This window comes from Sceloporus occidentalis, unplaced genomic scaffold (assembly GCF_023333645.1).
Source record: "Sceloporus occidentalis isolate IW3139 unplaced genomic scaffold, rSceOcc1.0.p SCAF_96, whole genome shotgun sequence".
Lineage (NCBI taxonomy): Eukaryota > Metazoa > Chordata > Lepidosauria > Squamata > Phrynosomatidae > Sceloporus > Sceloporus occidentalis.
The window spans coordinates 2,591,902-2,607,004 of record NW_028317076.1 but is presented as its reverse complement, the minus strand read 5'-3'; the positions used below and the strand labels follow the sequence as shown (position 1 = coordinate 2,607,004).

Below are 15,103 nucleotides of genomic sequence, written 5' to 3'. Positions count from 1 at the left end.
TATACAATTCTGATGAAGTGCAGAAAAAAACTTGCAGAAAAAACTTGGACACCCCTGCTCTAGGGGATGAACTAGAACAACTTAAAAGTACCGTACTTGCTCGATTATAAGACGACCCCCCAAAATCTGAATATTAATTTATGAAAAAAAGAAAAAGCCTGAATATAAGACGACCCTATAGGAAAAAAGTTTTACCAGTAAATGTTAATTCATGTAAACTATGAACAATTTTTTGTTAATAAAAACTATGATTGAGAAAAATATTTTGTTTTTATTTTTTTTTTCCCAACCTGCCCCAGAAATGCCTTATACCCCCTATATGCCACTGTGCCCCATGATATGCCTTTTAACCCTCTAAATGCCACTGTGCCCCATGATATGCCTTTGACCCCCTATGTGCCACTCTGCCTCCAGAATTGCCTTATACCCCTATATGCCACTCTGGCATTTAGGGGGTTAAAAGGCATATTATGGGGCAGAGTGGCATATAGGGAGGTATAAGGCATTTCAGGAGGCAGAGTGGCATTAAGGGGGTTAAAAGGCATTTCACAGAGCACTCTGCCTCCAGAAATGCCTTATGCCACCATTTAACACTCCCTCCCTCCTCCAAACTTACTGGAGCTTCTGAGTCCCCGGTGCGTAGTTCGGGCAGCGTGTAGAGCTCTACGTGATTCATGTAGACAACTTCCGCTGCAGGCGAGAGGAGGTGCGTTTAGCAGCGGGGGTTGTCTGCGTCCATCGCGCAGACCTTCCCTGGCTGTCAGAGATCACGGGGAACTCTGATCTCTGACAGCCGGGGAAGGTCTGCGCGATGGACGCAGACAACGCCCGGTGCTGAACGCACCTCCTCCCGGCTGCAGCGGAAGTTGTCTACGCGAATCATGTAGAGCTCTACACGCTGCACCGGGGACTCTGAAGAAAGGTAAGTTGGGGGGGGGAAGACAGGAGGATCCAGGTCCCCTGCATCGCTGCGGGGATCTGGATCTTAGTCTCATAGTCAGACCTAGTTGAGGTCTGATTATAAGAAGAGGGGTATTTTTCAGAGCATTTGCTTATAATCGAGCAAATACGGTAATTTAATTTTTTGTAATTTTTTTTTTTGTGGTCTATGACCCAGTATAAAACAAGTAAAATTATAATTGTAATTATGGTAACAATGTAGGTAAAATAATATGTATTTATATTTGCTTGATTTGCTACTTCTTCAAAAATGCTACCCCATCATTGTACGACTTTTTCAGTTAATATTAAAAAAATACAAAACAAATAGTAAAGTCTTGATCAAGTCAGACAGTTTTACTACCATGAACCTCCTTGATTATCCAAGAGGTTTTCTTCCTGTGTGTGCTTTTAGTCCACTTTTACTACTAGGAGAGTTCTGTACTGCTACGGGCACTTAGGAACCACCATTTAGAATCTTAATTGAAAAGAAGCACACATGATAATTAATGTTGTCACTGACATGCAAGAAAATAAACCCAGGGTAGCCTCAAAGTGGTATAAATTGAAAAAAATATGCATGACTTCAAGATGCAGGAGAAAAAGGTCTGCGCTCATCTATTATGAACGCAGACCTCTTTTGAAATTATTGAAAGGTTTTCTTAAACAGAATTAGTATTTCAATATTCCAAATGCAAATTAAGAATATTAAATATAGAATAATATAGTGCAATTTAGATAAGAATTCCCACAAGGATTGCAAGGGACACTGAACCAACAAGACATGTTTATGCTCAATGAAAACAGAAAATATGACTTACAAAAGGTATTTATAGAACAAATACATACAGTTTGTTTAATAATAACACATATTGTACCATGTGGAATGTGCACCAGTTAGTTTTCTAGACTGTTTTAGATTCTAAACACTTCAATATCAACATCAACAAATGAAAATGTAGAAAACAGAAGATAAGACACAATACAACAAGTGATTTTCAACTTTACGTTTTTCCTCAGTCATGATTGCACATTAAAAAGTAGGCTAGACAATGTAATGCTTCAAGTATGTTTCATGCCAATCATCCTATAGAGTCATAACATTACTGAAAAGTACACTTGTTCATCTAGAAGTAGAGTACTTCTAGAGCAAAAAAAAAGTCAAAACAAGTAAAAAAAAAAAAAAAATACAAATAATAATACTAATATAATAAACTCTTTGGGTTTAGAGACATGGCAAAACAAATTATTTTACACAAATAAATGATCCCAGGCTTCAGCAATGCAAATGGCTAGGAAAAGATGCAAAATGATATACAGTTTAGAAGTTACAGAGATATGAATGGGGTAGAAGTGGAAGCAAAAGGAGAAATACCAGAGGAATGTATATTTTTGATGATCGGACCAGGCTTGGATTTGCCTTCAAAGCTGTTTTAGGAAACCAAGAATATTAACAATGCAGTTCAATCTAATGCAAAAAAATCACATGGCAGAGATTGTGTTTCTGCAATAGGTAGGGACTGTAATAAGACACTCTAGAAGAAAAAGCTAATAATTTGTTCTTTTAAGGACCATTTCCATAACATTTATATGTATTCCTTATCTAAGGCTTGGCTAGGCTGTAATGTTTTTTTTTCTTCTAATGTTCCCACTTTTACCTTCATTAATTGATAGGATCTATACAAACTTGAACACTGTTAATATGAGGTAATGAATTATTTGTCTGCTTGGTGTAAGGATCAAGAGTTTTCAAGTCTTTTAAGGATCCAGTGAAAGTATTCAGAAAATCATAACTTGATAAATATGGCTTTGAATTAAAAACGCACGTGCATGTATACACACGTGCAGATGTATAGTCGCAGCAAGTAGCAGCTAAATTCCCACAACCAACTCCTGTACCCCAGCCTGGAAGACAACAGAATTAAAGATAAAACATAACAAAACCATACAGCTAAATAAAAGAAAGGGTATTATGTTTCAGGATGTGGGGTTTTGTTACAGTTTGGAAATAGTTTGTATCATCTCTTAGCCCTTTACCAGCGTGCAGCCCATAACGTTTCATGATTCAGCCCAGTCTAAGTATGGAGGCACATTTGTGCATCTATTGTACCTAACCTATCACTACAGAAGCATGAGAATCTGTGTCACCATCCTACTAGGGCTGTTTTTTTATTGTTTGAATATAGACTTTTAACTGGTGTTAAGGTAAGTGATGACACAAGCCATTAAATTTAAACATAGTTCTAAAATTTGAATATACTTGCCCATTTGAAGATACTCCCCTGGCCTAATCAGGTTTGCTGTTTGAGTTTAAAAAAGGCACCTAGATCAGTAATTAATTTGGGTCATTTTCAGTCAACCCTTAATTGTAAGGCTTACCAAACTCAAGAATAAAAGTAACTGGTTTACCTGTGGGACCATCACTGGGTACCAGAGAAGCCCCCCACACATCAGCATTCTTTAGAATATATTGGTACACATTCTGCATGCATAACCCTCTGATGCCGTGGCCCCTCGCAGCGCCCTATGTTTGGAAATGGGTCCAAGGCAGTAGCCCAGGATGCATATGATAAATAAGTCAGCTATTAAATTGTACGACAAGTGAAAACATAATTTCATTGTGTATCAGACAAACGATAGGACACAAATTTCATTTAAGTATGTTTTATAGGTTTTAAGCATAGAAAAAATCTTTGTAAACAAAACAATGGATTCCTGAAGTTACTTCAAAAATCAATTGATCCCAATAGATTACTGTATAAGAATTTTCAAGGAAAAAAACTATGTCCAGAGTAGAAAAAACCTTACATCATTAGTGAACTAAAAACAAATAGGTGTACATACAGGGAAAAGAAATACTAAGGTTGAATGCCATTTTGTCCATGGTAACAATAATTAACACAACTGTCGGCCTAGGACAGTGGAAACATAATAAATAGTCCCAAAGAAAGACATTTCTACACCATTCCTTTAGATAAGAATGGAGGTGTGCAGGGTCCTTTTCAAGGAGCTATAGGTTGCCCTTTAAATTGTTCCTATATATAGACAGATAGATATGATAGAGAGAAAGAAAAAAGGAAGAGAAAGAGAAAAACATTGAAATGATACAAGCACTTGGAGTTGACAAACAATGCCAGATTCAAAACAGCCCAACAACTATTCCTTAGTTAAGATATGATACTGGTTTATCTAGCATGGCTACAGGTCACATAATGCTATTTGGTGCATTTATTTCTTGCTGTCAAAAGAAGGTCCACATGATTTCATAGAAATAAATAACCCTGATATTACAAACAAGGCTGAGATGGAGCTTGGTCCTCTTCTGGGAAATTCCTATTTGTGTCTACGCTTCTTAAAAACAGTGGAAACAGAAACCGAACGTGTGTTGCTCGATTACAGAAATGTTCCGCAAGGTTATACTCCTTAGGGTTACGAGTGGCAGAGGTGCTCGAAAAACAGAGCATGTAATTGGGATGCACATGGTGGCTTTTAGCATCTGGTAGTGTCACTCCCACAATGGCATTTGGAATCTAGGTATGTAGTAATAAATAAATCAGTCACATAATAAGGCAGCGTGTGTCTGACAAGTGCATCCTTTGTGGACTCAAAGCCACCAAGAGACACACACCATACAGAACACATTAAAGTAACAAGAACATGTTTTGTATGTCATATTTTTCAAGGCTTTCCAGGTTTAATCTCCAAGAATATATACTTAACGAGAAGGATAATCCTTCTCTTGTCATGATTATTTTTATGTCACTGAGCCCAAGAAACACCAAAAAAGAAGAAAATCAACGAAAGATGTTTTCATTATCCTTCTCTTGAGAACTTGGTTCTGATCATTTTATTTTGAACAATCATGAAAAGTTAAGTTGTATGTTTCCTGTCCTCAAAGAGTCCAAGCAAGGCAGGCATAGGTGACAACTTCAGGATGCTCCAGATGTTTCCAGATAACTCTGTAGTTTACGAACTGTAGTTTTGTCCAAAGAGCATAAGTCGAAGTCAAAGGTTGTATTTGTGATATGGAAATGTCCAGTTTCCTCTATAAGGTTTACTATCTGAAAATGACATAGAACAAATAAAAATCTTATAAAGGAATAACAGACTTAAAGGTTCTTTGTTATATGTATTTAAGAAGTACCCATATGATAGCAGGACATGTGACTTTTTTTACATTGTTGTATGCATGCTCCAAATCAGCATGGAGCACGACCATAACAATGAATACAACAGTATAGTGGCGTTTCACAAACGGGACAAAAGGGTGTTGCCTTTTTAGTAAACTAAAAGGCTGCGCTCCTCATGGTCTACATTTACCAAACGGTTACGATTACAAGAACTAAACCGTTCTCCTTACACATGTCATAGAAGGAGCAGCTTCACACAGACCCTTCAGAGATGTCATTCTACACTTGAAATATATCACTCTACATACTTACTATACAGGCCTAGCATTGCACACAGAGTCATTAGCTATTTTATCACTCTACATAAAATAATCTAAGATAATAACAGTTAATGCAACAAAAGAGCAAGTTCTAACAATAATGTTTCTAGTAGTCGCCAAGGTAGGTTCATATAGCAATTAACAAGCAATGCTGTTATAAAGCTGCCAGGGTTACTATGTGATCATTTGTTAATAAAAGGAACTTTTTTTTCTGAGGGTCTGTACAAATTAACAATATACGTGGAAATTTAGGAAAGGCGCAATTTTTACCTGCTGAAGTACGTGTCTCTCCCTTAGAGTCATTAATCGTCTGTGCAGTTCAACTAATTCATCTAAGTACGCCTAATGAAAAAATAAAATAAAAATTAACACCTACAGCTTGGCAGTTCATTTCTTGGTTGATCATGTTCTGAATGAACTTTAACTTCCAGGACTTCTTTATTTACACTGAATATTTGGCTCCAGGAGGGGGTACCCAGCAGTGTCACATAATGTAACATCACGTGGGCCCACCGTGGGAGCGTAGAGAGGGAGGGTTTCCTGAGTGCCAGATGCCCAGGGAGGTACATTTGTGCGTTGGCTAATGGGCACTTTATGCACGTCAATGTAATGATAATGTCATTATTATATTTAAATACATTTCATCTTAGTGGGTTAATTATACTCAACTGCTAAAGAGGATTCTGCAGTTTCGCTAGAAACGAGACTCGTGGTGAGCTTCTGGGGTTCACTTTGCGGCAGTGACAGGGATAAACAACCTGGCTCCCAGCAGATGCTGTGGTTCCATATGGTGCCACATTTCTGTTACCAACCAGGTTGTGTGTATAATCTAAAACCCACTCTGGAAAAATCACTTCTAGGCCTACATCACAAATCAGTACTTTACCATCATTATGGGATCTACAAGCAGCCTCTGTAGCAGATCATTTTAGCGAGCGGGATTATTCTATGATGTGGTATCTGTTTTTTGGGGGGTTTTTTAACTTTAAAATGCATATAATATAACATTTTATCAGTTTAAAATATATCCTTTCTGAATAAGCAGTGCTGGTATACTCATTTGGCCAGTAGGTTAGGCAGGATCTTATCACCATAGCAACCAAAGAATTGGTTCATTTGACAGGAATATTTACTGTATCTTACCTGCTCTTGTCTCTACACTTTTCATATCTTTAACCTTTCCCTTGCTACTAGAACTGTCTAATCCTCCTTCAAGCATGCTATCATAACTCCAATCTTAAAAAAAGCCTTTCCTGGACCTGACTGATCTTTCCAATTACAGTCTCATCTCTCTACTTCTTAAATGGATGTCTGCCCAATTCCTTAAACTCAATCTCTCCAAAACTTATCTTCCCTCCAATGCTAACATTCCCTCAGCAGTTTCCCTTAATGTCAATGGTACAATCTCCCCATCCCTTCACGCTCGCTGCCATGGTGTCACCTTTGGCCCAGACCTTTTATTCACCCCTACATTCATTCTGTCTCCAAAAAAAAAAAAAGTGCCATCTCCATCTTAAAAACATAGCCCGCATTCGTCCCTTCCTAACACAGAATGCCACTAAGACTCTTGTTCACACTCTCGTTATCTCCTGCCCTATCTATTGTAACCATTTTAGCTGGTCTCCTTCATATCCCTCTACATTCTACCATGAATGCTGCTGTCAGACTAATCTTCACCACCCATCACTTTACTAACACTTCTTCCCTTGGCCAGTCTCTTCACTGGCTGCCTGTGCGCTTCAGGATTCTTGACTCTTACTTACAAAGACCTTCATAGCGATTCCCCTACCTACATCTCCACACTCATCTCGAAATACACTCCTACCCTGTCTCTCTACCTGTCCTGTACTCTAAATTCTACTTATCACGCACGCTTGCAAGATTTCTCAAGGGCTGTCCCTATTTTCTAGAATGCCCTCCCCCGGCATATCCGTCTTTCCCCCTGTCTTCAGTCCTTCAAAAAACCCTCAAGACCCATTTCTTAAAAGACGCCTATGAAGTTACGCGTTGTGCCCTTCCCCCCATTTTCCTTAACTCGCCTATTTATAGTACATCTCCTGTCTTCGGACAATAGGTATATCAATGTGGCTAGTCCATCCCTAACAGTGGCACGTTTACTGCTTGTGTAACATATGCCAACTCCCTCTAGATTGTAAGCTCATTTGAGCATGTCCCTCATTAATTTTTGTTCCTGTAAGTTGAATTGTTATGTTATATATACTACTTGTTATGTCTGCACAGTGCTGCAGAATATGACGGTGCTATATAAAAAAATATTGTGTACACATTAAAGTCGGTTTACCAGCCTCTTAGTTTTCTCCAGGGAACATTCCATGTAGAATCTCCCAGTATTCTCTTAACTCTGGGGCATGTAGGTAGGACACAGGCAGAGAAAGGGGGATGCCACATGATGCAGACTGATAATTAAGAGAAAGCTCACCACTCATCTCTGTAATTGGAGTCAGCCCACGGGATTCGGGCAAAACAATAGCTGCATCATCACTATGGATGTTTTAAATACCTTGGCAGTAAAATAATATAGCTGTACACTGAAAACCCAATAAAATGTACCGCCATGCCTGATAATGTGGCCTTCAAGGTCTAGATGAAGGATGTTTAATATTTACCTTATCACAGTCTCCATTTTTTATTTGCTTGTCAGACTTGTTCTGTTTGATTGGACTTTTTACCTCCAGTATCTGGGAAGCAGAAAAAAAACATGACGGACATGACAACATTTCTAAACGAACACATTAGAAAATCCCACAGGCAGGTTTTCTAACCCATTTTTTTTTCTAATTAACTCCCGCCCTCCAAAACAAAACCCACCACATATTTTTCAGGTTTGCAGCTTGCAAGTTCTGAGAGACCCACAGTTGTCTATAACTTTACTGATAAACAAGGTTTTAAGACGTTATCATTTCAGACAAAAACATTTAATGATACCAAGACACAAGAATAAATTAACATGTTACTGTGGTTGTAGCTACCTATGAATCCTACATGACAGACCAGTCCTTGACAAGTACTATAAAGGAGTGTGTATAATTTATATCCTCCAAAACCCAGTTCTGCCTGTGTCAAGCTAGCATTCCTAAAAGTAAACTGGTAATGGCAAATTACCTAACTTGTCTTAATTTGACTACATTGGTAATAAGGTGTTATCTGTGTCCCTGAAATTCCTCAAAGGGAGATTCCATTGTCTGACTGTTTGCAGGTAACACACAGAAAGGAGGTGTATAATTGCACAGGATCGGGCACTCTGGTATATTACATATACACCAACAAAGTAAAGTTTTGCGTTGTAAGTTGTACAGAGAAAACACTCTCAGGCCCAAAACTTCAATAATTGTACGTTGCAAATTTCCCAGTCTGGGCTCTGGTGGGACTGATAAAAAGCTCTTTGACCTCTCCTCTCTTGCTCCTTATGGTTTCTACCAACCTCACTAAATTTGCAGCCCTACTTTAAGGAGATAAGCCACATCTTGTCAAATCAAGTCAGCTGTTACTGGGGAGCCATCATTACTCATGTTTGCTTATGTGCTCGAATAGTATTGTGTTGGAGTTTTATTTAGAATTGTATTTTCTAGATGAAAACATTGCATTAGCCAGGTCTATACATTTCAAAGATAAGTAATAATAAGTCAAATAAAAGATTATTTATTTTTGAAGAGCCCTTGCTGTTGCAGAATGCCTTTATATAGGTTTCCTCTAGATGCAGTTCCAGAGGCTCCACAGAATATCCTAGTATTCCCCACATATTTAGTAAAATAATCTGGTATCCACCCACCCACAGGCCTTCTTGTAAGGCTGTTCAATATTGAATTAAAATCCTCTTCATTCCAAATTTTTCAACTGGAGAATTCATATGGACTACTGTAAGCACTGGCCAATAAATCTTTGAGTCCAGAAAGTCTCAGATAAAGCCAAAGGGTCAGTTCACATGCAGTTTGTCTGAGAGGATGTTTGTGACAACTATTCTGGCCTCTCTCAGCACACAGGAATAACTGAGAAAACAAATCTGGTAAAGATGATACCTTCATTGGCTAACCGACGTATAATGGTTTGCAAGCTTTCAAGACTATCTAGGTCTCTTCTTCAGGCATATTATTGGTATGGTACGTCTGAAGAAGAGACCTATATAGTCTTGAAAGCTTGCAATCCATAATACGTCAGTTAGCCAATAAAGGTATCATCTTTTTATGTCTGTGCAGTTGCTTGATAAAAACAGAATGCTCAGTTTAGCATTGGGATATCTTGCTAGTAAGTTAAGCTAGTAAGGTATGTCCCTATTGTATAACACCAAGGAACACAATGGTGCCTTATGAAAAAAGTCAACAAAGAATAATATATGTGGTTGATCTATAAAGTAAAAAAGTAAACTGCATCCAAAATAATCTTTTGGATTGGATTGGACTGCCCACTATCGTCAGCGGGACCTCTTACCCACATTTCCCAAGGTAGCCCTAGCCAGAGAGTCCCCAGGTATGCATGTGACAGATTTGCTGAGCATGCACAGCAATTGCCTTGCATGAGCTATGGACACAAGTAAATACTGTTGCAGGGAATGTCATCGTAACAGCGACAGCCCAAAGGAGAACCAATGTAATTGGCTCTGTAGCGAGTATACATAAGAATAACTGGCTCAATGGCTAAAGCTTGGTGGAAAGGACCGACATCACCAAATCATTGCATTTGAAATCACTGACTTTGCTATGCATTATGAAGGACCAACCCCAGGGACCTTCTCCTACAAAATGCATAGATAAATTAGTTTGACTTCCTCACTGACTTAACAATTTATTGTTTAGCTCATAATTAAAATTAAATAAAACCATGTTTTGGTCAACCAGGAAATTTGGCATTTGATGTCTTTCTTCTTGAATAACTGTAGAAGCCACGGAAAAGAAAGATGCTGCAAAGATGCAGAAAGTTGCCAACAAGTACCACTGTCACAATATGTAATCTTTTCAAACTGGACGGACTAAAAATAATCAATTTTAATTCAGCGTTCTGGAGAAAAAAAAATACTGGCTAAAAAAAGTGAGTAAAGTTAAATTTTTATTTCCCTGCTCAAACAATGTCCTTTTCTGTTCATCCTGTTGGAATTCCCAACTTGAAAGATACATGTTGCAGTCAGGGCCGCCCAAGACAAAATGCCGCCTGGGGCGAAGTTTAAAATGCCGCCCCCCCCCATTATCTACCCTTCCTCTCCCTCCCCCATTATCTACCCTTCCTCTCCCTCCCCCATTATTTACCCTTCCTCTCCCTGAGGCCCCCCCCCATTATCTACCCTCCCCCCCCCTTACTTACCTTTCAGCAGTCCTGCGGCGAGTCTCCCTGCTCGGTCTCGGTTTGTAATGCTGAGCACCGGAAATGACGTCATCTTCCGGCGCTCAACATTAAAAGCCGTCCCCGAGACCAAGCTAGAGGGCTCGCAGAGGAGAGAGTGAGGGGCGCGGAGCGGGTGCTGACAACTTGGTAAGATAAAACCACTCGGCGCCCTCTCTCTCTCTCTTCTCGGCTTTAAAAAAAAAAAAAAAAAAAAAGAAGAAGGGCTTGGGGTGGCAAAGTGCCGCCCCTTCAAAAGTGCCGCCTGGAGCGGTTGCCCACTCAGCTTCATTGTCGGGCCGGCCCTGGTTGTAGTTATCACCATAAATATAAACTCTATTTCAATGTTTTTAATGTATGCGTTACTCATGCCTGGTTTGAGCTGGCAAACCATCAATTGATCCAACACAGGTTTGGTGAAATGCTGTGTGAAGACAAAAGGAGTATCTTAACAATATGGACTAACACTTTAAAGGGACCTAAACGTTCAGCATGCCAGCTTTTCATGGCAGAATAACTCCTATGTTTAAGATAACTGATCCTTTTTTTCCTTTAAGGACAGTGTGCATATAAAATGAGCTTTTGTTTGCCATAACATTTTTTTATACAGATGGTAATGTAGTGCTGTAGATCACATTCAGGTCTCATCATCCTCTTCAGAACCATCTCCATATAATGGATAATCATCTGCCTTTGCTTTTATGGCTGCAGGTTAAACCTGATGCTCTACAGCCAATTATATTTCTTTACAAGGGGTTGTAACAGGTTAACATTATTATAAGGAATCGGGTTCCATAACAGACCTTTTATTCAGGCTTCTATTCCCTAGGGATGACCATTTAGCTGATCTAATACAATACTGTATCTGTGAAGGAACTTTTTTTTTTTTTTTTTTTAATTCTCTCTTTGATAAATGCTTCCGCACAGGTTATAGCGCAAAGCAAAAATATTGTAACTAGTCAAAAGAAGGCTTAGGGCGTATGATTTTACACTGATTAATGTCACTGACCAAAGAAAAAATAAAACAAAATTAGGCTTAAATTGCATGCTCGTCTCATAAGAAGTCAGTGACGTACGTCTTAATGTGAAATGTGTTGTGTCGCACCAATAGGCTTCTACTACAGTTATGCCCCCTAAAACAAAGTTATCAGGTATGTAAGTGTGTGCGTGCGTGCGAGGGAGAGATGGGCCCTTTGTGAATGACCGTGTGTCGCCTAGGCAGAGACCAGATACTACAAATACAGTCATAAGAACTGATTCTGGCAAAATATGCTTGGCATCGTACATAATGTTCCATTGGTTTCCACGTTGAACTATGGATTCCACATAACCCAGAGAATCCTTCTGGTGTGAAAAGGAAACACCAGGTTTTACAAGATCAAGCAGGGCGTGCAATTTGCAAAGTTTATTCCATTTGTGCAAATAACTTTCACAAAACAGCACAGAAACACAAACAGATCCTTTTATTGGAGTCGCTGCCATTCGGGTGGTGCTGTGTGTGTTTAGCATGCTCCTATGTTAAAGATAGTGGATAAATGTTGGGGACACGCACGTCAGGCCCTGCTGCTATGGCAGCAGAGTTTAAATGCAGCCAGTATTGTATGGCTGTAAAAGCTAGAATCTTAACTGTGCATTATTAACTCTATGTAAAGAACAGTGTGCGGGCAGACACTGTGCTTCTGTTCCCTTTGTGAGGTTAACAGATTTGCAGCCGTATCAAGTCCTTGAAGTGATGTGGAAAGAGAAATAGACAAAACCAGGGGTAGGTTACATACCCTGCTGCAATGAAAAACACATGGTTTACAGTATCTAGGCTTTTCTACCTCTTAGAATTGTTAACATGTCATGACCTTGAGGGTGAAAAAGAAACAAGAGGGGGGAAAAAAGCATTTTTGGAATTCATTGCTCAGTCTCTGGTGTTTTAAGGAACCTTTTAAGCGCAACTATAAAAAAAGACGACGTGTGAACGGTATGTTACGAAATCCTTACCTGATTGTTGTTTGTTTTCAGCAACGTCGGAGGATCATTTCGTAATGGCGAAGAAACAGAACTGCTTTCACTATTGCTTCCATCGCTTAGGCTTATCCTAAAAGAAATTATGGCAAAGTTGTGCAACGCAATTGGTCAGTATGAATTTGGTCAGTTTTTTATATCTAAAAGTTTATTGAACTATTTTGACTTGAAATGATAAAAAGTTACAAGAGGGACAGAGAAGACGGACAGAGAAGAGGGCAGGAGTGCACAGCGTTACTTAGCAATGGCTTATAGCACACAGTCAGTTTACTTGAAAGGTCACAATCTCATCAAAATAAACAGTAGCATACATATAATACATGCTGTCCATTCAACCAAATTCTCACATTGAATAAAATGCTGCTTTTAGGACCCATGTGCTAAGTTTACTCCAAGAGATGAACTTTGTATTGAGCATACATTACATTAGTGATCAAAAGTCTTCCTTTGAAATTAACATAAATCAGAGGAAAAGACTCAGAAATGCTTGAAGAAAAAGGGAGGGGGAAGTAAGATGAGAATGAGAGGGAGCAAACCCATCATTTTTCTTGATCTCAATCATACATAATATATATATATATATATATATATATATATATATATATATATATATATATATATATGTGATATTTTCATTTGCAGAGGTCTCATTTTCACATTCATTAGAAGCAACTACTTCAGGCATGTGGATGCATTTTTTATATTTTCTTTTACCTGTGGGCTCCACTCATATGCTTCTATAGTCAGTTCTAAATGCTGGCATTGTATGTCACAGACACATTTACTGTCTTTCAACATCATGAAAATTAAAAAGGCTAGAAATATATTACATATATATACACACACACACAACAATCAGCCATAACATTATGACCACCTGCCTAATATTGTGCAGGTCCCCCTTTTGCTGCCAAAATAGCCATGGCCCGTCAAGGCATGGACTCCACTAGACCTCTGATGGTGTGCTCTTGTATCTGGCACCATGATGTTAGCAGCAGATCTTTTAAGTCCTGTAAGTTGCGAGGTGGGGCCATGGATGCATTCTAGTGCCATGTGTTCTCCAGGTAAGCAACTAGTACACACTCGGCCATCCATGTGATGTAAAATAAAATGTGATTCATCAGACCAGGCCACTTTCCATTGCTCCGTGGTCCAGTTCTTATGCTCACGTGCCCATTGTAGGCACTTTCAGCAGTGGACAGGAGTCAGCATCGGCACCTTGACTGGCCTGTGGCTATGCAGCCCCATACACAACAAACCGGGATGCACTGTGTGTTCCGACAACTTTCTATCAGGATGAATCAGGATTAAATTTTTCAGCAATTTGAGCTACAGTAGCTCGCCTGTTGGATTTTAACACACAAGCAAGTCTTCGCCCACCCAAACACGTACATCAATGTGCCTTGGCCTCCCATGACCCCGTCACCAGTTCACAGCTTTTCCTTTCTTGGACCACTTTTGATAGGTATTGACCACTGCAGATTGGGAACACCCCACAAAAGCCAGTCGTCTAGCCATCACAATTTGGCCCACATCAAAGTCGCTCAGATATTGGCTTGCATATTTTTCCTGCTTCTAACACATCAACTTTGAGGATGAAACGTTCACTTTCTGCCTAATTTATCCCAACCACTGACAGTTGCCATGATAACAAGATTATCAGTGTTATTCACTTCATCTGTCAGTGGTCATAATGTTATGGCTGATCGGCGTATGTATGTGTAAGATATATAAACATATACACACACACAAATACCTTTAAATCCTAATTCACAATTTCAAATGTAAAGAACCTGTTAAGCAGGCTGAAATTGCGTTAAAACAGTGAAGTCTCTTCAGCGTGTGTTAAATTAACTTCTGTTTTAAGATGGTTTATACAGTATATACCTGCGAGCCCGGCTTCCTCCATGCATATGGATCGTCCTCTCGTTCTCAGAATCATTATCATCTGCATCATCAGATTCGTCCTCATTCTCATCAGAATGCAAGTCTTTCATTATGGACCTAAGGCTGCCTGGACAAGACATAAAGAAACCTATGCAAGTTAGTACACTGGATCAAGAAAATCATTGTGTTTGCTGTCTGACACATCATTCATTGTGATTTAAAGGCAGAGGTTTCTAGTTGGAATGGACGTATAAGTTTATTTAAAATGCATGGCTATTGGTTTAATCAAGGTCTGCTGAGGCAGGTGTGCTGGACCCCTTCTTTGTTGTCATTTGTAAAAGTTTAGTTAGTCAAATAACAAATCATATTTTAGGAATAAAAAAAGATATGATTGGATAAACAATGTGCTAAATTGAAGGTTTTCAGGCGTTACAAGGAACCCTAGTTTACATGTTGGGATATCAAATTAGTGAATGTTAAAAA

At 39.0% G+C, this 15,103-nt stretch overlaps 1 protein-coding gene across 1 annotated transcript in view; it reads right to left on the bottom strand.

Annotated features, from left to right (window-relative positions):
• Positions 1 to 4,868: 4,868 nt before the first annotated feature.
• Positions 4,869 to 15,103, bottom strand: part of LOC149284271 (protein AF-9-like) — a 92,823-nt gene continuing 82,588 nt past the window's right edge. The window contains exons 8-12 of the mRNA XM_089496944.1: positions 14,621 to 14,747; positions 12,710 to 12,806; positions 8,017 to 8,088; positions 5,660 to 5,731; positions 4,869 to 5,000 (exon numbers count right to left, since the gene is read on the bottom strand). Coding sequence (XP_089353070.1) covers positions 4,869 to 5,000; positions 5,660 to 5,731; positions 8,017 to 8,088; positions 12,710 to 12,806; positions 14,621 to 14,747 — 500 coding nt within the window. The remainder of the gene's footprint in view (positions 5,001 to 5,659; positions 5,732 to 8,016; positions 8,089 to 12,709; positions 12,807 to 14,620; positions 14,748 to 15,103) is intronic.